The sequence below is a fragment of the Gopherus evgoodei genome, chromosome 2, assembly GCF_007399415.2.
Source record: "Gopherus evgoodei ecotype Sinaloan lineage chromosome 2, rGopEvg1_v1.p, whole genome shotgun sequence".
Taxonomy (NCBI): Eukaryota; Metazoa; Chordata; order Testudines; family Testudinidae; genus Gopherus; species Gopherus evgoodei.
Window position 1 is genome coordinate 5,996,036 of NC_044323.1, and position 26,063 is coordinate 6,022,098.

Sequence of the window (26,063 nt, forward strand, 5' to 3'; positions counted from 1 at the left end):
CCAGCCTCTGGAAGGTGGCGGGTGCATTTCGTAGCCCGAAAGGAAGGACATTAAATTCATACACCCCCGCATGGGTGACAAATGCTGACCTCTCCTTGTCAGGTTCATCTAGCGGTACTTGCTAGTACCCCTTGGTTAAGTCTATTGTAGAGATGAACTGGGCACGTGACCAAGCTTTGGATCTGTGAAAAGCACCAGCAGCAGATGTGCATAGTGGTGACCTGCTATGTTCTCCAGCAGAGGATGAAGCCGTTTGAGTTCTTTTCATTGGTGATTTAGTTGGGTTCAGACCAATTGCTCAGCTGATTGGTTTGGTGACTTGGCTGCATTCAGAAGATGTAGTTCTTCATATACTCTCCCATTGGCATTTGCTCTCTGATGGTTAAGAATAGAGCTGAGCAAACTGTTGGCAACTTATTCAATTAATTTAGCCCCATTTTCTGTTTGCAAATTATTCACATGCTTTGATTGTTATTAATATGCTCATCATTCAAAGAACATATTCAGCCTATCAGGGGTTCCCAAACTGTGGTATGCGTACTCCTGGGGATACGTGAGATATCTCTGGGGGGTACATGTGAGAAATTGTGTAATGGTGGATTTTATTTATTAATAACTGTATTTATTGAATTTTCCCAATAGGCTACTTCAGATGAAGCTTTAAACTCTGTGGGAATTTGTTATATAAAATACGGTAGTTAATTTACTTCAAGATGTACCAGTGAGTACACAGATAATGAGTGACGGGTAACATAGGCTGGGGGAGGCTGTGCCTCCCCAAACAGCTTGATGTGACCCCACCCATTCTCCACCCCAGGTCCCTTCCTGCAGTTCCAGGTGCTCTGCCCTGGCCCAGGCTGGCTGGGGCTGGAGCTTGGGCTGGGGCTGGGGTTGGCCAGTCTGCTGTGGGGACTCATGGTGGCTGATGCTGGAGCTGTGCTGCCTGCCCGGCGCTTCGGTGCTGGGAGGGCCGGGGGTGCTGCGGCCGCACCGCCCAGCCACCTGGCACTGGGGTGGGGGTACTCTGGGCTCCAGTGGGGTGGGGGGTAAAAGGGAAGAAAGCATAAGAGGAGGGGCCAGGATCACCAGCTGGGTCAGTAGCCACCCATGTAAACCCTGACATGCAGAGCCCTCACCTCCAATCACCATACAGTGTGGGTTCAGTTGCCCAGCAACTGCCAGTATAAGTGAGCTCAGAATTTAGTCAGGGTTTTGGGGGTTTTTTTGGTTGTATTCGCCATGCTATAACCATATCTGTAAGAGGGAAATATGGACAGATGGCTAAAGACAGGTAGTATTAGGAAGAACAAACACAGAATCAGTGATGAGATGGGTAGGGATACATGGGCAGCTGACTTGATCTGCAAGGGGCTATGCCATAAAAAAATGTTGGGGAACCTCTGACCTACAGATTACTTGTGAACTATATACACCATGGCTAGTGCTTTGAGTGTTTGCCATTTCTATGGCTAATTACGTCTGTGGCCTCCATCTTTTTCATATCTGAGCACACCACTACCAAGGAACTTCCCCTCACCTTACGGCCAGGAAGTAGAGAAATATCATCATTATTCATTTTACAGATTGGGAGACCCGAGGCACAGATAGATTTAAGTAACTGGCACAAAGTCACACAGGGAATGTGTGGTCATGCCTGGAACTGAATCCAGATCTCTCAAGTTCCTCTCCAGTGTTTAAACCACAAAACCATCCTTCCTCTCGTTGGCTGTTACGTGCTGTGATTTGTAACCTAAGTCACATGATATCTTTTCCCCCCCCTGCCTGGACGACTCTGAAGCCCATGAAAGCACACTCAAGAATGCTAAAGAGCTGTCAGAGATTGGGAACAGTTCCAGCCTGATTATTCATCAAATGCCTATTTGCACAAGCATTTGTGACACTTTCCAAAAGTCGTTTTGCAAGCGTTAATTTTGCAGAAAGTAATTTAAACGGGCCACGAACACCGTAAACATGATTTCTCTGTTTTAGTCAAAGGCATGGTCATGCAACCTTCGTTTCAATATTTGCCCAGCTCTATCATTGTTATTTTATTTGTATCACAGTAGCACCAGAGGCTCCCATCACAGATCAGGACCGTATTGTGCTAGATTCTGTACACTCACAAAATAAAATAGACAGTCTCGGCCCTAAATTGCTAACAATTCCTACTAGAACGCTAATGGAAAGACACTGCTCACATCCAGAACAAAAGCTAGTGAACTGCTTTTCAAAAGCATCCCCCAGGAGACATAAACCAGACTGAATAACTCAGTTTCATAGATTTATAATGCCAGAAGGAGGGTCATTATGTTCATCTACTCTGGCCTCCCGCATGACACAAGTCCTCCAATATCTCTCAGCGATTCCTGAGTTCCTCCTACAGCATTTCTGTTAGAAGAGCGTCCAATAAGAATATTGAAATACTAAACTCCACGGAACCTTCCCGCTTCGACTTGTCACCCAAACTTTTCTGGTGGTTGGAAAAAGTTCATTTATTACTTTCCCCTTCTGATTCATTTTCCCGTGCCTCTGAGCTCTGACAGGGGATAGAGGGGGAGCCAGGCTGCAGGAGATTTCATGAGCGGGCTTGTTCCCTGGGGATTTCCCATCTCAATTTGCAGACACAAAGGGTTCTGCTGTTTAGGTAAAGGATGGACAAGCACCCAGCCTGATCTAAACCTTCTGATGCTCCCGCAGCACCTGCCTTTCCCCACTCCCCACGCTGGGGTTAGGGAATGACAGAAGGGACCTAAATAAAAGGGGGGGGTGATTCTGCAGCCATTTAAATGAATTGCACTCAACCATGGAAAGTCCCAGATTCAGCAGCTCCACTCTGCACGGGGGTGAGGATCTGGGGAGCTCATGCCAGAGGCCTGCATCATCTGCATGCTGCGAAGGCCAATCCATCCCCTGCCGAAAGCAGATGTTTGGAGCTGAAATAGGAAGGAACAGAGACAGGGCTGGCTCGATGCACTCCTACTGCGAACTGGTTATGCTGCCCCGTGGAATGCGGGCACAGGAGTGGCAGGGACTAAAACCCTCAGCTGCGGTAACAGCACCAGCTCTGTTGCCAGCCCACAGTTTGGAACAGAGTTTGCCTTCCACCCTAGCCCCCACTGCATGAACACTGCATACCAAGCTGGGGTACTCAGCCTGGTGCAGGGGGCGCAGCAGCTAGCCCTCTAAATATACAAGGAGCATGGGATTATCCTCCAAGCAGCCAAAGATCTCTCTCCCTTTCTCTGCCTTGCAACCTGGGTGGGTCCAAATGTGGGGAGGGGAAAAGAGGAGCAAACTCTAGGTTGGGTCCCAAAAACTGAGCAATCCAATTGCTTCTGAACCTTAAAATTGTGCTTCAAGTGGAGAGGGAACCTTCAGCTAACTTTGTGTGAGTGCCTCAGGGTCTCGGAGCAGCCTGCAGCTTTAACCAGGCTTTGAAAAGGAGCTGGGCGGTGTCACAAAATCCAGGTTATGACCTGCGACCTCTGGATGAGAAATTGTTACCATTTAGGATGTGTTAGGAGGGCCATCCTTTTCATCAAATGCGTGTTGCTTCTTGCTACGGCAGGCAATCACACCGGTATATCATTAACTCGCAGAAAAGGAGGCTGTAAAAAGGGCTGATGGGGGACCTTAGCCCGCACCCTGCTGGGGACTGCTCTGAGCACAATATCCCAGTGACCATGAGATTAAGCTAAAGAGAAAAGTGAAAATGCTTTTCACAATTCACACGCCCTTTAGATTGTTTTATTAAACCATTTGAATAGGGATTTCCCTTTCGGTCGACAACGGGGCCCGGCCAATGCATAGTTCTAGGTTGCTATGACTTAGTTGGTCCTAGCTAATCACTAGTGAGGGCGAATTTCATATAAAATATCTGGGGCCATTGTCAGTCTAATGCAGCGTGACAGTGCCAGCACAAAAGGGGATTCATTCACCCCAGCAGGTAATAAGGACGATTTGCCATACCAACCAGGCAGTGTCGAGGGGGGCTGTCAAAAGCGATCAGGCCAGTTGGATGGAGCCTCACATTCCATTCTCAGGTGGGCTAGGGTGATCCTTTTGTTAGAGGAGGTTGCTTCTGATCACAGAATACAATTTTTTCCCTGGCTATCCCACTGACCAGCAAAACTGGTGTTCATAGTGCTTTTAAGGGCAAAGGGGACCATTATGATCATCTAGTCTGACCTCCTGCATCCCACAGGACAGAGAGAGTCTCACCCAGTGACTCCTGCAGCACTTTTTCGCCTTCCGAGCCCTCTTTAATTAAAGATTCTTGTCACAATGGACATACTGTATCTCTGCTAATCGCAGATACAGACATATGCACAACCCCTTTCTCTAAAACATTCCAGGGACATTGAATCATTGGGTAAAGCAGGAGTTAAATAACTGGTGGAGTTTTGGGGTAAGCAAATTGTGCATGGCGATATAAACAAGATTTAAGAGGTTTTAAATAATAGATTTAAGGGGGTTAGATTAAAAGGGTTTCAAACTAGATAGATAGATAGATAGATAGATAGATAGATAGATAGATAGATAGATAGATAGATAGATAGATAGATAGATAGATAGATAGAGGGGGTGTATGGGAAGAGAGAGAGAGAGGCTGCATGGGGATAGATAGATAGATAGATTTTTTTTCCTCTGTAGGAACAATATAGTAACATATACCCAGCCCCCTTCTACCGGTCTACCTCCATCCAGTGAGTCAGGTTACCTGTGTTTATCGCAGGCTATTTTGACAGTAGGTAATTAGCTAGAGCATTCCAGGTCTTGACCCATCATTTTCGCATGAGAGCAAATTGTTTTGATTTTTGGAGGTGCTGATCAGCCACTGCTCCCGTCAATTGCAGCCAGACTTGTGAGCGCTCACAGTGTCTAAAAACGAGAACGTTCCTGCTTTAATGCAACAAACATTCTGACTCCCTAATGCCGGACTGGAATTTACAATATGTCTCCTGCGTGCAATAAAACAAACCAACCCACAGACCTTTTAGAAGAACTTGGCCTACAGGGTCTCATAAAGCCACCTTAATCCAACTACTGTCAATCCAATACTCCCTCTTATCTGGATCACCTTCGCCTTCCCTGGCGGGAATTGCTCGCTTCATAAATGTGCCCCAATCACCTGTTTATCTGATCAAATGTCTTTTTATACCCTCTCACCTTCACGGGGCTGTGTTGGTATTAGCACACTGGTTCTGAAAGAACAAGAACCTCATCCAACACTCAGACGGCCCCCAAACCCAACCTTCTGTTAAAATATGAAAAAGCCTGGTTAGCTTGTCATTATTATTCTCATGAGCCTTTGCACTTTGGGGCCTGATTTTTAAAAGGGTAAAAATCCTTAAGCTAGATGCTGTAGAAGTATAGTGTGGAATCAGCTGCTGACTTTGGGCACACAGTTGACACTTCCATGTTTGCAGATTAGGGCACTGATCCTGCCAGTGGGCCCACCCATGCAGAGCTCCATGCAAGCATACGATTGCAAGACCAGGGCTTAACTGTGCAGCCCTTTTGACAGTCGGGCTGTTTCTCTTTCCCCCTTCCTTAGCTCCCACAATGAATACACTTGTGAGTCCACTGATCAATATCCCAGGCAACATTTAGTGCCTCAGAGAGATGCATTCATCAGACAAACCAAGCACCGAGGCTCAAATGAGCATTCCCGTGGGAAGGCATGACACATAATGTGCAATCTCCATGGAGGGATCCCTGTACCCATATGGAGACCGTTAGCTTTGATGGGACTCCAGATGGGTGTACGGGTCTGCTCGAACTTTCAGGATTGAGAATTTAGGGTGTGGGTTTTTAGGTATTTAGGGACATCAGTGAGACATAGGCACCTAATTATCTTTGCAGATCTGGCCCTTAGTAACTAAGGGGTAGATACTCATCCCTTATGGTCAGTAGTAGCTTACTCCTGTGCTACTGCTATTGAAACCAGTGCGACTACTCCAGGAGGACAGTGCTATGCAACTTGAGTGAAGGTATCAGAACGGAGCTCCAAAATGCAGGAAGTTTTCAATGAGGTTTTGGGGAATCTGAGGCCAAATCTTGCTCTGACTGAAGCTGATGGGAGTTTGGCCGTTGACTTTGGTGGCAACAGGATTTGGTTGTTTACTAGCACCCACTGGCTTTCTTATTGAATCTAAAAAAAGAGGGGCACCTTCCCATTTTGATCTCTGAGTATAGCTCTGTCTATCACCAGGGTATGCGAGTAATAGCCCCAGTGCTAAGAGCTAGGCATGTAACGGCCTGATTCTGGTTTATACTAGGGCCACTTTTCTATCATTCCGGCAGGGTAAAGGGAAGCACAGAGTAGTATAAAGTGGCCTTAGTGTAAACGTGAATCGGGCCTGCGAGTGGTGTCACAGCTTGACACATGGAGCAAAATTTAGATGGTGCAAATAGGTTTAATAGGAAATTGTTTCCTGTTAGGAAATGGAAATCCAGGTGAGTAAGGAACAGCTCGACTTTCAGAGGTAAATGGAGAGCACTAAGTCATCTGAAAACACAATCAAGCCAGAGCCTCGACTGTGAGGAACTGATGTGTCCCATGCTTTATACGTAGGGTTTCTTTAACATCCCTAGAGGCTCCAGTCTTTCCATTTATCCACAGACCAGCCAAGCTCAGACTGCAGCCGTACAACCTTCCTCACCTCCACACTGACGTCTAGGCATGAGAAAAGAGTTCAGTCTTCATGGGCTGTTCAGTCAGGAGGGGATGCAGAGTCCTTGATGGAAGTCAGGAGCCCTGACTACTGGTTAGGGGCTCTAACCATTAGCCTTAACGTCTCCCTTTGTCTGACAGTGATCAAATTGAGGGACGTATCTCAGAGACTAGGACACATTTTCCCTGGGGGAAGGGAGGATGGAGAAGAAATGTTAAAAGGAATTATGATTACACAAAAACAGATAGTTTGGCAATCAGAGCGATTAAATATTGGCAAGCTATCAAGCTCGGATAACATCCCAGAAAGCTGAAACAGACAGAGAAGTCCTTGGCATGCAGCTCCACACGCACGGGAGGTGTACTCACAGGCTGAAGGGTAGGTGAAAAGCTGTTCCCACCCTAAAGGTGGAAGATCCAGAAGGTGTCACAGCTGCGGTGAGCCTGACTTTGCTGATGGGGAAAATATTGGAAACGTTGGAAACCAAATATTGGCTGAGCTGAGTGTCTGTTTCATCATGTCCCATTTAATTGTAGCAACAAAGGAGCCCACCTCCAGGTAAACCAACCTAAAGTATTTTCCTCGAGCTGAGTGTAACTCCATTCAGTTCGTTTCTCTCCCTATCAATTCATCCATGCCCAGCCTATATGACCAGCAATCTATTAGGGTAATTATAGGCCACCCATCACCATAATATCGATGAGCTTTGTACAGTAGAGATTACTTCAGCCATCCTTTTTGAACATAGACCTAGAGATAGCAGGAAAGCAAGAAAGCAATTCATTGTCTCTAGTCCAGACATTAGACTCCTTATCTCCCTTCCTACTTTCTTCCCATAGCTGACTTTTAGAGGTACAGTCCTTCCCATCTCTCTCCATCCTTCTTGCAGTTAGGGAGGAGGAATTGAAGTCAATAGAGTTTTATCAGGGAAGTATTTGGTCCAAGAGTTACAGTAATCCGAGATGGTCTAGAGTATTTGGTCCTGCCATGAGGGCAGGGGACTGCACTCGATGACCTCTCGAGGTCCCTTCCCATCCTAGAATCTATGAATCAAGGCAGTGAAGTCTGTGGGTTCCAGGTTGAGTGTGCTTAGCCCAAGTGCCTGAAATCAAGACAACACGATTCATTGGTATTTAGAAAACAAGCTTTTGACTGCTCGCCCAAGCTGTGGAAGGGGTTGCCGGGGGAAGAGCTCTTGAGATAGTTTAGACCCCTCAGATATTTGCCTGTGATCCCTCATCCCGTTCAGACTAAGAAAAATATAAGTGAATTCACTGGCCCTCATTCCTTACTCACTCACACTGGTGTAAATCAGGATTAAAGCCGCTGAAGCCATTGATTGTAGTAAGGCTTTGACAATCCCACATGGCACGCTCACAAGCAAATCGGGGAAATGAGGTCTAGATGAAATCACTATGTGATGGGTGCAAAGCTGGTTGAACGAGTGTACGTCAAGAGTTAGTATCAATGATTCACTGTGAAAACGAGAGGGCATATCTAGTGGTATCCCGCAGGGCTCAGTCCTGGGTTCAGTACTATTCAATATTTTCATTAATGACTTGGATAATGGAGCGAAGAGTATGTTTATACAATCTGCAGATGACACCACTCTGGGAGGGGTTGCAAGCACTTCGGAGGACAGGATTAGAAATTCAAAATGACCTTGACAAATTGGACAATTGGTCTGAAATCAACAAGACAACTGATGAGTGCAAAGTACTTGATTTAGGAAGGAAAAATCCAATGAATAACTACAAAATGGGGACCCACTGTCTAGGTGATAGGACCGCTGAAGAGATCTGGGGGTTATAATGGATCACAAATTGAACATGCGTCAACAATGTGATGCAGGTTTAAAAAGGCTGATATTCAGCGGAGTGTTAACAAGAGTGTCTTACATAAGGTCTGAGCGGTAATTGTCTGGCTCTACTCAGCACTGGTGAGGCCTCAGCTGGAGTACCATTTCCACTACTGGGCACCACACTTTAGGAAGGATGTGGACACACTGGCGAGAGTTCAGAGAAGAACAACAAAATGATCAAAGGTTTAGAAAACCTGATCTAGGAGGAAAGGTTAAAAAGCCTGGGCACTTTTAGTCTTGGGAAAAGAAGACTGAGCAAAGAACTGATAACAGTCATCAAATATTTTAAGAGCTGTTATAAAGAGGACTGTGATGAATTGTTCTCCATATCCACTGAAGGTGGAACATGAAGTAATGGGCTTAATCTGCAGCAAAGGAGATGTGGTTTAGATATCAGGAAAAACTTTCTAACTGTAAGGTTAGTTAAGCTCTGAAATAGGCTTCCAACAGAGGTTGTTGCATCCCCGTCGTCGGAGGTTTTTAAGAACAGGTTGGACAAACACCTGTCCAGGATGGTCTAGGTTTACTTGATCCTTGGGGCATGAACTTGCTGATTTCTGGAGGTCCTTTCTAGTTCTACCTTTCTAGGATTCACGAAGCAAATCGTGTTGCACTAGTGTAAAAATAATCTGAGTAGAAAATCAAGCTGACACATTCTACTGTAGACCTATGTATTTGGAGGGTGACAGGAGGATCAGAGCCCAACAACTGCAATATCCTGTTGCCTGCAACTACAGAAGAGAAACCCGGGTGAGTCACTTACCTCCTGTGCCTCAGTTTCTCCATTCATAAAACTGCACAAACCTTGCATGTAATGGCACATTTTAAAAATTCCTCACAGATCTATTAGACTAACATTTGTTATAATGAGAGCTGGAAGGAAAACGTTTTTCTCATCCTGTGAAAAATGTCAGGATTTCAATAATTTTTCACATCCCACATCAAGCTGAGAAGTCAAAATTTCAAAAAATGTTGTGAACTGAAAATCCAGAAAAGAATTTGGTTCAGGGCAATTGAAACATTTTGTTTTGAATTTTAAGCTTTTTTTTTTTAACATTTTGGAGTATAATTAGCTTAAATTCAAAACCAAAAGTCTTTGGAACTGGAAAACGGAAACTGTTTGTTTAGACAGTGTTAAAATGGGATGTTTCGACCATTTAAAAACTTTTTTTTTAACCAAACGTTTTTCAAGTCAAGAAGTTCATTGAATGCCCCAGTTTCCTGTGAACAGTTTCACTTTCGATGGACTGGCCTTTTTCTACCAAAAAAGCTGTGTCGGAATATTCTCAACCAGTGCTCCCTATAACCACATCAAACTATGGGTCCAGGTATGTCTATGCTGCCGCGGAAGCTAAGTCACCAATGGCTGACACCAGATGCTTCAGAGGAAGAAAAGAAGCACACAGGGTTCCTAGCTAGTGATGCCACGCTGTACTTGGGAAAGAAGGAGGGAATTTCCATTCTGAGAGCCCTACAGAGTTACACACCTTGGAGCCTGAGCTTTGATTATCCTTATCAGCTTGCATAACTACAAACAGGGACGAACTGGCGGTGTCACAGGTCAGGACACTGAACTATGCTCATAGACCACAGCAGCTATGCTTCTTCCTTAGGAGAGATCCTCACGCATGCATCCCTCAGCCTGCTCCCTTGCATAGATCCTTCCACCCAAACACTCTCCTCTACATCCTTGGTAGATGGTCAGTATTTGTGTTCGGCACAATTACAAATTACAGGCGATTTCCTAGTAAAAATATTTATCATTTTCAGGATGCTTGAGCATTAGATGTATCATGGGACAAGTCCATCTGGCTACAAATGTTGTCGATGCATAGAAATCATCTAGTCAAAGCCCTTCTAAAAATCTAGCCACTATGCGTCACTTGATAACTCCCTGCAGCAGAGTTCCATAGCCTGTCTATACCCTGCCTAAAGGAGTCCTGTGTTTCCCCAGGGCGGGTGCAAGGATGTTTCGCACCCTAAGCGAAACTTCCACCTTGCGCCCCCCTCCCCCTTCTGCCCTGAGGCACCCCCCACCCAGAGCAGCTCCCCCTGGCCCAGGGAGCCGTGCGGCAGCTCCCCGCCCCAGCTTACCACTGCTTCACCTCCTCCCTGAGCACGCAGTCACCGCTCCATTTCTCCTGCCTCCCAGGCTTGCAGCTCCAATCACCCCCTTACTTGCTGCAGGCGGCCCTCCCCGTGCCCCCCTGTCCCAGGTCCCTCCGCCTAAATGCCGACGATGACTGGAGTGGTCGAAGATCCGGCCACTGCGGTCACCGCCGAAGGACCCAAAATGCCCCCCCCCAAATGCTAGCACCCTAGGTGACCACCTTGGTCACCTAATGGATTGCATCGGCCCTGTGTTTGTTTCCCTGTATCAATTCCAAATTGACTGTCCGTTAGTGGAACCCAGTTACTGAGTTGTCAGCGTTTGTGTTCAACGATCCCTAGAATTTTCTGACACTTGAACAAGAAAAACCTCATATCAGTCTCGAACTTGACAAGCCTTTCAGAGTATGTGTACAGCTGGGGTGAGAGGGAAAGTGGACGAGTGTTAACCTGCCAGTGGGAAATCAAGAACCCCACTGCAGATGGAGTGGTTTCAATCATTTGTTGGCAATCCTGTTATTTAAAGGCTAGGACTCAGGATTCTATACCCATCTCTGCCACTTGTCAACTGTGAGACCTTCGGGCAAATCACCTCAACTCCGTGGGCCTCTGCTTCTCCCCCTTCCCTGCCCTTCCCTCTCCCAGCCCCCGCCGCCATTTGTCTCCTCTGTTTTAACTGCAAGCTCTGGGGCAGGGCCTGTCTCTCACTATGTGTTTGTACGGTGCCTAGCACTATAGACAGCGGGTACAGGGTTGCCAATTTTGGTTGGACATATTCCTGGAGATTTAATCACATGACATAATCTTTAATTCAAGATTAATTTTTAATTGCTGGAGACTCCAGGCCAAACCTGGAGGGTTGGCAACCCTAGGCAGATAGCATAGGCAGGGGAAGGCTGTGTCTTCCCAAATAGTTCAGCATGGCCCTGCCCATGCTCGACTTCCAGGCCCCCTCCTGCCTGCTTCCAGTCCCTTCCTGCTCTTCGGTGGCCAGCCAAGAGGATGGAGCAGGCAGGCTGGGGCCGGTGAATACAAGGCCCAACACCACCCATCTGCCCAGTGCTGGGGGCACTGGACCACGCCGCTCGCCCAGCTTTCTGGGGCTGGAGCTGGGGGTGCTCCAGCTGCGTCACTCACCCAGCGCTCCGGGGCGGGAGTGCTCTGGCCACACCACCCACCCCAGAATGCTGGGGCTGGGGGCATGCAGGGGAGCCAGTGGCTTGGGAGGGTGGAAGAGGAGGGGCAGGGCCTCGGGCAGAGGGAAAGGGGCCGTGGGCTAGCCTCCCCCAGCGGCGCATTCACCCACTACTCATGCCTAGCACAATGAGGTACCAATCTTGTTTGCTGCTACAGATAAATAACAAGAATGTGAATACATTCAACGGCCCCTCCATTTGAAACAGCATCCGCGGAGCCTATTGATTTGAACTGGTCCATGGAGTTATTCTGATGACAGAGGACTATGGGTTTTTTTTAAAGAAGAGGGCTTCCTTTTATACCGTGAAACAGCTTCCCAAAGGAGGGGGTGAAAGCCCCATCACTTGGGTCATTTCCAACTAAATCCGGACACTATGTTGTACAGTTGTATAGGGTTCCAACAGCCAGAATTTGACCAAAGTATTACAGCCAGCAGAAGACTCTCCGATGGTATGCCACAGGCAGAGAACAGGAGGCACTCATGCATGGGGCACCAATCATTCTGTTTCATTTTGTGTCTGTCCATTTCTCAGGGACTTTTCCTGCCTAAAATCCCCTAAGCCTGTGCAGCATTTGTGATGGACTAAGCAGCAGGATTTGAGCCTCCAACCTCCAGCAGTGACCTCTATCACTCAAGCTAAGCTACCAAGGGCTAGATTCACAAAGGGTGCTTAGGTGCTGCAACAGCTAACTCCTAGGTGCCCTGCCACCAGTCAAATTCACAGCCTTGAGTTAGGCACCCTGTGCATTGGTTGGGGGGGTTAGGCACCTCATAAAGGGATTCTCAGAAGCCAGTATGCTGAGCGGAGAGCCCCCTAAACTAGCCAGGAGTGAAATACAGAGGAAAGGGGTAGGGCTGAGGACCCAGATCCTCAAAGGGACCTAACGCCCTTTGATCTGGGGCTTAGGCACCTGACTGACAGGCCAGAGGGAGATGACTGTCTCCGGTCGGGATCCTCAGCCGGGACCCCTGTCCTGGGGTTAGGTGCCTACGACAGATCAGCCTTTACCCATGTAAAACCGAGGGGGAGGTATAAAGGCAAGACCCCCCTCCCCAGTGGTTAGGACACACAACTGGGATGCTGGGGCCCTGTTTTCAAATCCCCACTCTGCCTGCCTGGGAGCTGGGACTGGAACCCAGATCTCCCACCACCCAACTGTTGGATATTCCGGGCTCAGGGTTTTCAGTCTTTCCTGATGCAGCCGTTCTACTTTTTGCACAATTAATTAGCTATTCAGTGAAGCAGGGATGTGAACTTAACTCTCCGAACTCCCTGGTGAAGGAGCAAATCACTAGGCTATTGAGTCAATCTCTAGCTCTTGCTCACCCAATTTATATTTAATCGTTAATATTGAGGCTTCTTAAATCTTTAGACCCACTTACCAAGGGTTGTGGTGGATTCCCTTTTACTGAAGTACTTAAATTAAGGGGAGAGGGTAACGTTTCCAATAATGCTTCAGTCACTTAGGAACCTAAGTCCTCTCCCATTGGAAGTCAAGGAGAGTAAGGTGCCCAAGTCACTTAGGCTATTAACAGTATGTGACAGATATTAAATATTATAAATCTCCTTTTAATGAGACCCTTGACTGCTCCATAGGTCTCATAGACTCATAGACTCTAGGACTGGAAGGGACCTCGAGAGGTCATCGAGTCCAGTCCCCTGCCCTCATGGCAGGACCAAATACTGTCTAGACCATCCCTGATAGACATTTATCTAACCTACTCTTAAATATTTCCAGAGATGGAGATTCCACAACTTCCCTAGGCAATCTATTCCAGTGTTTAACTACCCTGACAGTTAGGAACTTTTTCCTAATGTCCAACCTAAATCTCCCTTGCTGCAGTTTAAGCCCATTGCTTCTTGTTCTATCATTGGAGGCTAAGGTGAACAAGTTTTCTCTCTCCTCCTGATGACACCCTTTTAGATCCTGAAAACTGCTATCATGTCCCCTCTCAGTCTTCTCTTTTCCAAACTAAACAAACCCAATTCCTTCAGCCTTCCTTCATAGGTCATGTTCTCAAGACCTTTAATCATTCTTGTTGCTCTTCTCTGGACCCTCTCCAATTTCTCCACATCTTTCTTGAAATGCGGTGCCCAGAATTGGACACAATACTCCAGTTGAGGCCTAACCAGCGCAGAGTAAAGCGGAAGAATGACTTCTCGTGTCTTGTTTACAACACACCTGTTAATGCATCCCAGAATCATGTTTGCTTTTTTTGCAACAGTATCACACTGTTGACTCATATTAAGCTTGTGGTCCACTATGACCCCTAGATCTCTTTCTGCCATACTCCTTCCTAGACAGTCTCTTCCCATTCTGTATGTGTGAAACTGATTGTTCCTTCCTAAGTGGAGCACTTTGCATTTATCTTTATTGAACTTCATCCTGTTTACCTCAGACCATTTCTCCAACTTGTCCAGATCATTTTGAATTTTGACCCTGTCCTCCAAAGCAGTTGCAGGTCGCTTTTCAATGGGATATAATGTTGTCTGCAGCCAACTGGCTACTTGGTTGTATATGTAAGAGAGACACTGTTACCACTGTCCTCTACTATGTGGAATCAGTACTGATCTACTGTGTGTCATAGGCCTTTTAGTGTGAAAGCTGAAGGAGTTTAAGGCAGGATAATCTGTTTTTGATCCTCACTACTGCTGTGATGTTCAGAGCATCTACAGCACAAAGCACAGTGACAATTTGAAATTCCTAGTAGGCCACAACAATATACTTCTCATTAACTTACTCTCAGGAAGATCACCAACCATCCCCATGTCAGTTTCTCTCACATTCCCTTTTTCAAGGATTATTCAGGGCTTGTCTACGCTACCCGCCAGATCGGTGGGCAGCGATTGATCCAGCGGGGGTCAATTTATCGTATCTAATCTAGACGCAATAAATTGACCTCCGAGCACTCTTCTGTCGACTCCGGTACTCCACTGGAGTGAGAGGCACAGGCGGAGTCAACAGGGGAGTGTCAGCAGTCGATTCACCGCGGTAAAGACACTGCGGTGAGTAGATTTAAGTACGTCGACTTCTTATTCATGTAGCTGAAGTTGTGTAACTTAGAGCAACCCTCTCCCTTCCCCCCTCAGTATAGACCAGGCCTCCAATCTCATGTTCATGTCAGGTTACTCCTCATCTCTTTCTTTTTAAAGAGACTAGATAACTTTACTGTTATTCCTCCGGTTTTACCATTGCTCCAGTCAACACTGAGCTGTAACAATACTTTGCATCTTCCATCCAAGGCACTCTACAAACATCAACAAATTTAGCCTTGCAAACTCCCTGGGAGATAAGTATGATTGTCCGCTGTGTTCCAGATAAGGAAGCTGAGGGACAGAGAGAGATTAGGTGACTTGCTCAAGGTCACATAGGAAGTCTGCATAAGAGCTGGAAATAAAACCTCACGTCTCCTGACTCCTAGTCTTCCTTAATTCTCCCTGCTGATAGTATCATTTTCCCCCTCTGTCCACATGTCTCTGGCTGGATCAGAAATGTCCGGCATGGAACGTGCAGCTGGGAAGTTCTGCCGCATAGAACCTCAAGATACTATGGACAAGAATTTCAAAAGTGGCTAGTGATTTCGAGTGCATACATCTTAGGGGCCCAGTTTCAGACATCTTTGAGGGCCCTGACTTTCAGAAAGTGCTGAGCGCCCACCCTCTGAGACTCAGCCCCCATCAAATGCTCTAAAATTGAGCACTTAAAAGATTGCAGCAGACAAAATTACAAAGTCACTTTTGAAAATCTCAGCCACCACTGTAAGCAATATGAGATTTTAATGTGCAGAAGTCAGAGACTCAGCGACCTGCTGCTGCAGGGATAAACAGTAGTTAAAATGCTCTTAAGCCTACATCCCCATTAACCTTCTCCTGCCAGCTGACTTTCCAGAAGCCCTCTTCATGTTGTAACGAGCTGCCTGTCTCCTGCTACCAGAACCACCCAGAGAGGAATGAGGTTTGCTGACAAATGCATTGCACTCTCCTCTTATCTTTTACTAAGTTTCTTGCATTTTTATATGGCACCTTAATAACCCCTCATTTCCATTACAAGTGCATGCTTTCCTTCTGCTTATCTATATCTCTATGCACTCCTTCTCCATTCCTGCAGCCACACTGCCTGGGGCTATGACCTGGTGAGCTCTCCAAAGCTCAACCGGGTTCAGGTCTGCTTAGGAATTGGATGAAGGTTCTCAGACCAAATATGCTGCAGGAAGTGATTCGCTAGATGGAGCTCTTCTATCTGCATCAATATTCAGCCCAATGTCCCAGCCTAAAGTTAGGGGTGAGAGATGAGATGCAAATCCAGTGCCTCAATCGCACGTCATCATTAAAAGATCCACTGGCATTATCTCAAGAGTAGGATTGTTAACCTCAGTGCTCTGGGCCAGATTTCAACTACATTCTGCCTGACTCAATTTCCCACGTAGTTGCAATTGGTTACCATGCTGTTCACTTCCTGTTGCATGCAGTTAAACAGCTGATATGTTCCACCCTAGAGGCAGCTGAATTTCACAGTCAGTTGAGCAACCCCTACATGTATGGTTTGTAAGGTGCACTGGGATCTTTCCATATGAGAAGTGTTATATAAAATATGAAGTTATTGTTAAGGAAAAAAATAAAAAAATATCTCCAGAGCTGAAGAGTTTCTGTGCATGTGTAACATAAACGCATGTGGGTATGGTGCTGTGACACCAAGACCACTAACAGATTAATGAGTCTGCTGTACAGCTTAGCTAAGGGCCATGTGTCTTTTAGCTCATGCATTTAGCTCCAGGCGTCCCAGGTTCGATCCTCCCTGCCAATGACCAGGGTCTGTCGGAGTTACACATGCCTGAATAAAAGTATCATCTCCCTTACTTGTATGCACTCAGTGACTTACTAACCTTTATAAGGATGCTGAAGTTGTGTTCCAGGACATTGCTCACGTCTTTTGCTTGTAATTTCCTGCATGCTGTTTTATTTGTATATGAATTTGGTAGCCTTCCCAAAGAAGAGAGCCAATGCACAGGTTCTTGCTCAAGTATTCAAGCTAGTCAGGACCTCTCTGTTAGCACGCAATATTCATTGGTTTCTGTCCGGAGAACATGTTAGGGTTTTGACCTGGCTTGTTAAATACTCTCCATATTACTAAGTGCAAATAACTGATTGAGCAGCCAGAAGTTAAAGCCATATGTTCCCATTCATAACAATCAGAATAGACTAAGGTCCACAAAATCTGGTTAAAAAAACAACAACCAATGAGTAAAGTTATCCAGCCAGATCATCAACTGATGTAAATATCGCATTGAGGCGTTGAAGTCAATGGATCTACACCAATTTAAACCAGCTGAAAATCTGCTTCTATGGCTATATTTGTATTACAGCATGATCCTGGTTATCCAAACAACATGGGTGACACCAAATTTGTTTGGATAACTGGTATTGCATAGACAAAGAGTTATAGACTCATAGACTCTAGGACTGGAAGGGACCTCGAGAGGTCATCGAGTCCAGTCCCCTGCCCTCATGGCAGGACCAAATACTGTCTAGACCATCCCTAATAGACATTTATCTAACCTACTCTTAAATATCTCCAGAGATGGAGATTCCACAACTTCCCTAGGCAATCTATTCCAGTGTTTAACTACCCTGACAGTTAGGAACTTTTTCCTAATGTCCAACCTAAATCTCCCTTGCTGCAGTTTAAGCCCATTGCTTCTTCTTCTATCATTGGAGGCTAAGGTGAACAAGTTTTCTCCCTCCTCCTGATGACACCCTTTTAGATACCTGAAAACTGCTATCATGTCCCCTCTCAGTCTTCTCTTTTCCAAACTAAACAAACCCAATTCCTTCAGCCTTCCTTCATAGGTCATGTTCTCAAGACCTTTAATCATTCTTATTGCTCTTCTCTGGACCCTCTCCAATTTCTCCACATCTTTCTTGGAATGCGGTGCCCAGAACTGGACACAATACTCCAGTTGAGGCCTAACCAGCGCAGAGTAAAGCGGAAGAATGACTTCTCGTGTCTTGTTTACAACACACCTGTTAATGCATCCCAGAATCATGTTTGCTTTTTTTGCAACAGTATCACACTGTTGACTCATATTAAGCTTGTGGTCTACTATGACCCCTAGATCTCTTTCTGCCATACTCCTTCCTAGACAGTCTCTTCCCATTCTGTATGTGTGAAACTGATTGTTCCTTCCTAGGTGGAGCACTTTGCATTTATCTTTATTGAACTTCATCCTGTTTACCTCAGACCATTTCTCCAATTTGTCCAGATCATTTTGAATTTTGACCCTGTCCTCCAAAGCAGTTGCAATCCCTCCCAGTTTGGTATCGTCCGCAAACTTAATAAGCGTACTTTCTATGCCAACATCTAAATCGTTGATGAAGATATTGAACAGAACCAGTCCCAAAACAGACCCCTGCGGAACCCCACTTGTTATACCTTTCCAGCAGGATTGGGAGCCATTAACAACTACTCTCTGAGTACGGTTATCCAGCCAGTTATGCACCCACCTTATAGTAGCCCCATCTAAATTGTACTTTCCTAGTTTATCTATAAGAATATCATGTGAGACCGTATCAAATGCCTTACTAAAGTCTAGGTATATCACATCCACCGCTTCTCCCTTATCCACAAGGCTCGTTATCCTATCAAAGAACGCTATCAGATTAGTTTGACACGATTTGTTCTTTACAAATCCATGCTGGCTATTCCCTATCACCTTACCACCTTCCAAGTGTTTGCAGATGATTTATTTGATTACCTGCTCCATTATCTTCCCTGGCACAGAAGTTAAACTAACTGGTCTGTAGTTTCCTGGGTTGTTTTTATTTCCCTTTTTATAGATGGGCACTATATTTGCCCCCTTCCAGTCTTCTGGAATCTCCCCCGTCTCCCATGATTTCCCAAAGATAATAGCTAGAGGCTCAGATCCCTTTTCTATGAACTCCTTGAGTATTCTAGGATGCATTTCATCAGGCCCTGGTGACTTGCAGGCATCTAACTTTTCTAAGTGATTTTTTACTTGCTCTTTTTTTATTTTATCTTCTAAACCTACCCTCTTCCCGTAAGCATTCACTATACTAGACATTCCTTCAGACTTCTCAGTGAAGACCGAAACAAAGAAGTCATTAAGCATCTCTGCCATTTCCAAGTCTCCAGTTACTGTTTCCCCCTCCTCATTGAGCAGTGGGCCTACCCTGTCCTTAGTCTTCCTCTTGCTTCTAATGTATTGATAAAAAGTCTTCTTGTTTCCCTTTATTCCCATAGCTAGTTTGAGTTCATTCTGTGCCTTTGCTTTTCTAATCTTGCCTCTGCATTCCTGTGTTATTTGCCTATATTCATCCTTCGTGATCTGACCTAGTTTCCATTTTTTATATGACGCCTTTTTATTTTGTAGGTCACGCAAGATCTCAAGGGTAAGCCAAGGTGGTCTTTTGCCACATTTCTATCTTTCCTAACCATCGGAATAACTTGCTTTTGGGCCCTTAATAGCGTCCCTTTGAAAAACTGCCAACTTTCCTCAGTTGTTTTTCCCCTCAGTCTTAATTCCCATGGGACCTTACCTATCAGCTCTCTGAGCTTACCAAAATCCGCCTTCCTGAAATCCATTGTCTCTATTCTGCTGTACTCCCTTCTACCCTTCCTTAGAATTGCAAATTCTATGATTTCATGATCACTTTCACCCAAGCTTCCTTCTACTTTCAAATTCTCAACAAGTTCCTCTCTATTTGTTAAAATCAAGTCTAGAACAGCTTCCCCCCTAGTAGCTTTTTCAACTTTCTGAAATAAAAAGTTGTCTGCTATGCAGTCCAGGAACTTATTGGATAGTCTGTGCCCCGCGGTGTTATTTTCCCAACATATATCTGGATAATTGAAGTCCCCCATCACCACCAAATCTTGGGCTTTGGATGATTTTGTTAGTTGTTTGAAAAAAGCCTCATCCACCTCTTCCACCTGATTTGGTGGCCTGTAGTAGACTCCCAGCACGACATCATCCGTGTTTTTTACCCCTTTTAGCCTAACCCAGAGACTCTCCACACTTCCGTCTCCTATGTCCATCTCCACGTCAGTCCAAGTGTGTACATTTTTAATATATAAGGCAACACCTCCTCCCTTTTTCCACTGTCTATCCTTCCTGAGCAAACTATACCCATCCACACCAACATTCCAGTCGTGTGTATTATCCCACCAAGTTTCAGTAATGCCAATAATGTCATAGTTGTATTTATTTATTAGCACTTCCAGTTCCTCCTGCTTATTACCCATACTTCTTGCATTTGTATATAGGCATCTAAGATACTGGTTTGATCTTGCCTCCCAGCTTTGCCCTGACCCTCCTTCCTCTCTGCCATTATAGCCCGTGCTCCCTCCTGTTTCCAACCCATCTCCCAGGTCTTGTTCCCCACTTACCTGTGGGCTTTGCTCACCTGTCCCCGTCGAACCTAGTTTAAAGCCCTCCTTACTAGGTTAGCCAGTCTGTGTGCAAATAAGGCCTTTCCCCTCTTCGAAAGGTGAACGCCATCTGTTCGTAGCAGTCCTTCCTCGAATAGCATCCCGTGGTCGAGGAAGCCAAAGCCCTCCTGGCGACACCATCTTCGCAGCCAGGCATTCACCTCCACGATGCATCTGTTTCTGCCCGGACCCCTACCTTCAACAGGAAGAATCGAAGAGAATACCACCTGCGCTCCAAACTCCTTAACCCGTACTCCCAGAGCCCTGTAGTCACTCTTGATCTGCTCAGTGTCACACCTCGCAGTATCATTTGTGCCCACATGGATGAGTAGCATGGGGTAGTAGTCAGAAGGCCAGAAAATTCTCGACAAAGCCTCTGTAACATCTCGAATATGGGCCCCTGGCAGGCAGCATACCTCCCGGGATGAACGGTCAGGGTGACAGATGGGTGTCTCCGTCCCCCTCAGCAGAGAGTCTTCAACCACCACTACCCTACGTTTCTTATGAGTGGTGGCAGCAGACCTCCCAGCCTTATGGGTACGAGGCTTCACCTCCTTAACTGTTGGAGGTGATTCCTTCTCTCCTGTATCAAGAAGAGCATAACGGTTATCTTTTACCACAGCAGGAGGGTTCGCAGCAGCGGTGGAGCACTGCCTGCTGCTAGAAGTAACCAGCTGGCTGTGTCCACCCTGAGCCTCCTCCTCCACTGGTGTGTCAGACACACCCTGAGGCATCTCCTCCTCCACTGGTGTGTCGGTAGTCCTGTCAACTGGGACAGCTACGTCAGCTGTCTCCACATGGATACTGTCCAGGAATTGCTCATGGATATGGATGTTCCTCAGCCTAGCCACCTTCTCCTGTAGCTCTCCCACCTGCTGCTTGAGAGACTCCACCAGTAGGCACCTTTCACATTGGATGCCACCCCCAGCCTGGATATCAGTAAGTGGAAATTGCAAATTACAGTCTTTGCAAGCCCACACCAAAATCTGGGTAAAAGCATCCCTGCTTTGGTGCTCTGTCTGGCTACAGGCGCAGGTGGAGGAGACAGAAGCAGTGCTGGCACAGGTGTTGCGGGTCCTTCTCACCATTGTAAGCCTCCCTCTGTCAAACTCTCTCAAATTCCTGTCTACAGCTCCCTGTCGGCTCTGCTCTGCCCACAGATGCTGTATGTGCTCCTCCTTCACCTGGAGAACTCCCTTGCAAAACTCCCTGTTAGCAGCTCCTGTTCGCTAAGTTAGCTTGTTAGGGAGATTTGTAAAGGGTCTCCAGGAGGCTGGAGACCCTTTACAAATACAGTATCGTGACTGATCTGTGTTTTCCCAACAGTTATAGCTAGAGCCAGTTGGGACCTTTCTGATTAAATGTTTTTTGTCAAAAAATGCTGTTCCATTGGGTTTCATGGAGGCGTATCGAATCTGACAGGAAGGTTTCTGAAAGACCCGAATTGGGAACCTGAACTTTCTGATCCAAAGCTGGATGTTCCAACTCTCTTCCATTTCACAAAGACATTTGAGAAGTTTTGCATCCTTCCAGTGTGGAAAGAAAGCAAAATGTGAAACCTGCCATGTAGTGGAATTGTTCTCCAGCCACTCTAGTTAGGGCTCAATGAAGGTCTTCCCAGAGACTTAGCCACTGAACCTCATGATCACAATCCCTTTCAGTTGACCCAGCCAAAGGCTAAAAAAATTGCTGCCAACATTCCTAGCCGAAGAGTCGGACACGAAAACAATCCTTTTAGGCAGCTCAGGGACGTGGCACCGAATTGGGCAAATAGACAAACCTTCAAGTGCACATAAGTTTGAGGAATAAACAGGAAGAACTGGAAGTATTAATACATATGCTCAAGTATGATTTACTTGGCATTACAGGTATGGTGGGATAAGTCTCATGACTGGACTGTTGGTACACAGAGGTATAGCTTGTTCAGGAAGGACAAGCAGGCTAAAAAGTGATGAAGTGTTGTGTTGTATATCAAGAATATATACACTTGTTCTGAGGTCCAGAAGGAGGTGAGGGGCAGACCAGTTGAAATTCTCTGGGTAAAGATAAAAGGGGTAAAGAATAGGGGTGAGGTCAGGGTAGGGATCTACTAGAGACCACTAATCAGGAAGAGGAGGTGGATAAGGCATTTCTAGAACACATAACAGAAATATCCAAAACACAAGACCTGGTAATAATGGATGACTTTAGCTACCCAGTCATCTGTTAGAAAAGTAATATGGCAAAACACAAAATGTCCAGTATATTCTTAGAATGTATTAAGGAAAAATGTATGTTTCAGAAAACAGAGGACGTTATAAGAGGGACAGTCATTTTAGACTTGATTCTGATCAACAGGGAGGAATTGGTAGCAAATCTGAAGGTGGAAGGCAATTTGGATGAAAGTGATCATTAAATGATAGATTTCATGATTCTAAGGAAAGGCGGGAGTGAGAGCAGCAGAATAAGGACAATGGACTTCAGACCTCAATAAATGCAGAGAACTGGTAGGTAAGATCCCATGGGAAGAAAATCTAAGGGAAAAAGTTGTTCAGGAAAGCTGTCAGTTTCTCAAGGAGGCAGTTTTGAAGGTATAACTGCAAACTATTCTGATGCGATAGAAAGATAGGAAGCACAGTAAGAGGGTAATATGGCTCCATCTGGAACTCTTTAATGACCTCAAAATCAAAAAGGAATACTACAGAAAGTGGAAACATAGATGAATTGCTAAGGATGAGTACAAAAGAATGGGACAACCATGTAATGACAAAATCAGATAGGCTAAGACACAAAATGAGTTACACCTAGCAAGGGACATAAAGGCAACAAGAAGAGGTTATTTAAATATATTAGGAGCAAGAGAAAAACTAAAAAAAATGTAGTTCCTCTACTTAGCAGAGAAGGAGAGTTATTATGGATGACATTAAGAAGGCTAATGAGTTGAATGCCTATTTTGCTACAATTTTCATGAAAAATGTTAATGATGTTCAGATACTCAACACAATTAGAATTAACAACAAAGGGGAAGGAATGCAAGCCAAAAGAGGGAAAGAACAGGTTAAAGAATATTTAAATAAGTTAGATGTATTCACTCTGAAGGACAGGATTCGAATTTAAAATAACCTTGACAATGCAGAGAATTGGTCTGAATTCAACAGATGAAATTCAATAAAGACAAATGCAAAGTACTTCACTTAGGAATGAAAACTCAAATGCACAACTACAGACTGAGCAATAAATGGCTAGTTGGTAGTACTGCTGAAAAAGATCTGGGGGTTATAGTGGATCACAAATTGAATGAGAGTGAACAGTGTGATGCATCTGCAAAAGAAAAGGCTCATATCATTCTGGGGCATATTAACAAGAGTGTCGTACATAAGACATGGGAGGTAATTGTCCACTGTACTTGGCACTGGTGAGGCTTCAGCTGGAGCACTGTGTCCACCTCTGGGTTCCATACGTTAGGGAAGATGCAGAGAAATTGTTGAGAGTCCAGAGAAGAGCAACTAAATTGATCAAAGGTTTAGAAACCCTGATCTCTCAGGAAAGGTTAAAAAATTGGGCATGCTTAGTCTTGAGAAAAGAAGACTGAGGGGCAACCTGATAACAGTCTTCAGCTATGGTACGAGCTGTTATAAAGAGGACTGTGATCAATTGTTCTCCAAGTCCACTGAAGGTGGGACAAGAAATGATGAGCTTAATCTGCAGCAAGGAAGATTTAGGTTAGATACCAGGAAAAACTTTCTAACTATAAGGGTAGTTAAACTCTGAAATAGGCTTCTAAGGGAGGCTATGGAATCCCCGTCACTGGAGTTTTTTAAGAACAGGTTGGACAAACATCTGTCAGGAATGGTCTAGAAATACTCAGCCCTGACTCAGCAGAGGGGGCTGGACTGGATGACTTCTCGAGGTCTCTTCCAGCCCTACATTTCTATGATTCTATAAGATGCAGTGTATTGGACACAGCATTCGGGTGAGCTGGTTGGGTAGCAGAAAGAGTGTGTTTCAAGGCAAGATGAGGAGGATGACACTTGGTATGCATGGTGAGGGAAGCAGACTGCTGGAATAGCAGGCAGTCCTGGTGTTTTCCCAGCTGCCAACCATCTGCAGTCCCCAACATGCTATGGAACCAGCCATACCATTTGCAGAGCCCTGAAAAGCCTGGGCTAGTCACAGGGCTCTGAAAAATATGTGGTTTATCTGGCCTTGGTCCCATTGCCAGAGAGTGGAATCTGGCAGCAGAAAGGTCTCTCCTTCCCCAGGGGTGATTGGGGCCCAGTCTATATGTACCTGAATCAATGCTGGATGCTGCAACTCAAGAGTGTCTCATTTGGCCTTTTGCTTACTACGGCCTGATCCAAGTCCATTGGATGGAGGCTTTCCACTGACTTCAGTGGGTGTTGAATCAGGTCCAACCCTGATTCATTGTGTCTTTCACTTCTGGAAATGGCCCTGCCTGGAAATGGGATTCTTACATCAGGAGGCGGGTTTCCTAGCCTGCTACTGTGTTCTTCAGAGGAAGTGCTCATGTCATTCCGTTAGGAAGGGTCACTCACGTTCACCACTCAGTAACAGATCCCTGCATCCTTCCTTCTTCCACAGCTACCAGGGAGTCAGCCTTCGTCCACGCCATCGCCTCCGCTGGTGTTGCTTTTGCGGTGACCAGATCCTGCGCCGAGGGCTCAGCCACCATCTGCGGCTGCGATACTCGCCACAAGGGACCCCCCGGGGAAGGCTGGAAATGGGGAGGCTGCAGTGAAGACGTGGAGTTTGGGACCATGGTGTCTCGAGAGTTTGCGGATGCCCGGGAGAACAGGCCAGATGCTCGGTCAGCCATGAACAGGCACAACAACGAAGCTGGGAGAACAGTAAGGCCATGCAGTTTCATTTTATTGAACCCCTAAAAACATTTCCTTCCACCCCCCTCCACTCCCGAAAATCCTAGGTGAATGGCAAGAAGAACCTCAGGTGAACTGGGTTCAACATTGCAGCCCCCTACTTCCCAGTGTGTGTTATAGATTCCCCTCTGTGCCTGATCCACAGAGGATAAGAGTCTGCTCTAGCTGCCAGCTATGGGTCTTAGGCCTAGATCCTCAATGGCATTTAGGTGCCTAACTCCCATTGAGGGCATGCCTTTGAGGATTTTGGCCTTAGCTCCTTAGTTCAAGCTCATGTGCTCAGCCCTGAAAATCTTAAGTTCAGTACAAATGAAATCTAAGAAGATGATCATCACATGCAGACTTCCCTGTGCTCACAGCCTGGTTTCTGTGCCTCTTCACGCCTAGCAGGTGCCTAAAATAGCCCCACATTTACTCTCAGTGCCTGTGGTTAGCACCGACCTGCCATGGGGAAAGGGACTTGCTGTCAACTGGACCATTTCAGGACAAGGCTTCAGCCTGTCCATCCAGTGCACCTGCTTCCTAACACCACCAGGAAACTTTCTTGGCTTGGAGCTAACTTCTCCAACCCTCACCCCACTATATGCCCCACAAAAGTTGCTTCCTGTTCTCTCCTCGCTACAGAGAGCTCGTGGTTTCTCTTATATAGGGATCAAACTTCATTAAATCACAGAATCAAAATAACTTAACCTGATCCTACTCCCTTATTAAGTTGTTACTGAGAATGGGGGAAGGAATGGGGTCTATCAACTTCCATAGAAACATATGACTACGAAGTAGTCGCTCTTCCAGTATGGAGTTCCACTACAGTATGTAACCACACTCCAGAACAGGCCAAAACCTCAGAGCAAGATCCTCAATTGATGGAGATGGGTGAAGCTAGGGTGACCAGATGTA

At 45.8% G+C, this 26,063-nt stretch overlaps 1 protein-coding gene across 1 annotated transcript in view; it reads left to right on the forward strand.

The window, feature by feature from the left end:
- Positions 1-26,063, forward strand: part of WNT3A (Wnt family member 3A) — a 131,107-nt gene that overhangs the window by 98,522 nt on the left and 6,522 nt on the right. Inside the window, exon 3 of the mRNA XM_030549863.1 lies at positions 24,871-25,136. Coding sequence (XP_030405723.1) covers positions 24,871-25,136 — 266 coding nt within the window. The remainder of the gene's footprint in view (positions 1-24,870; positions 25,137-26,063) is intronic.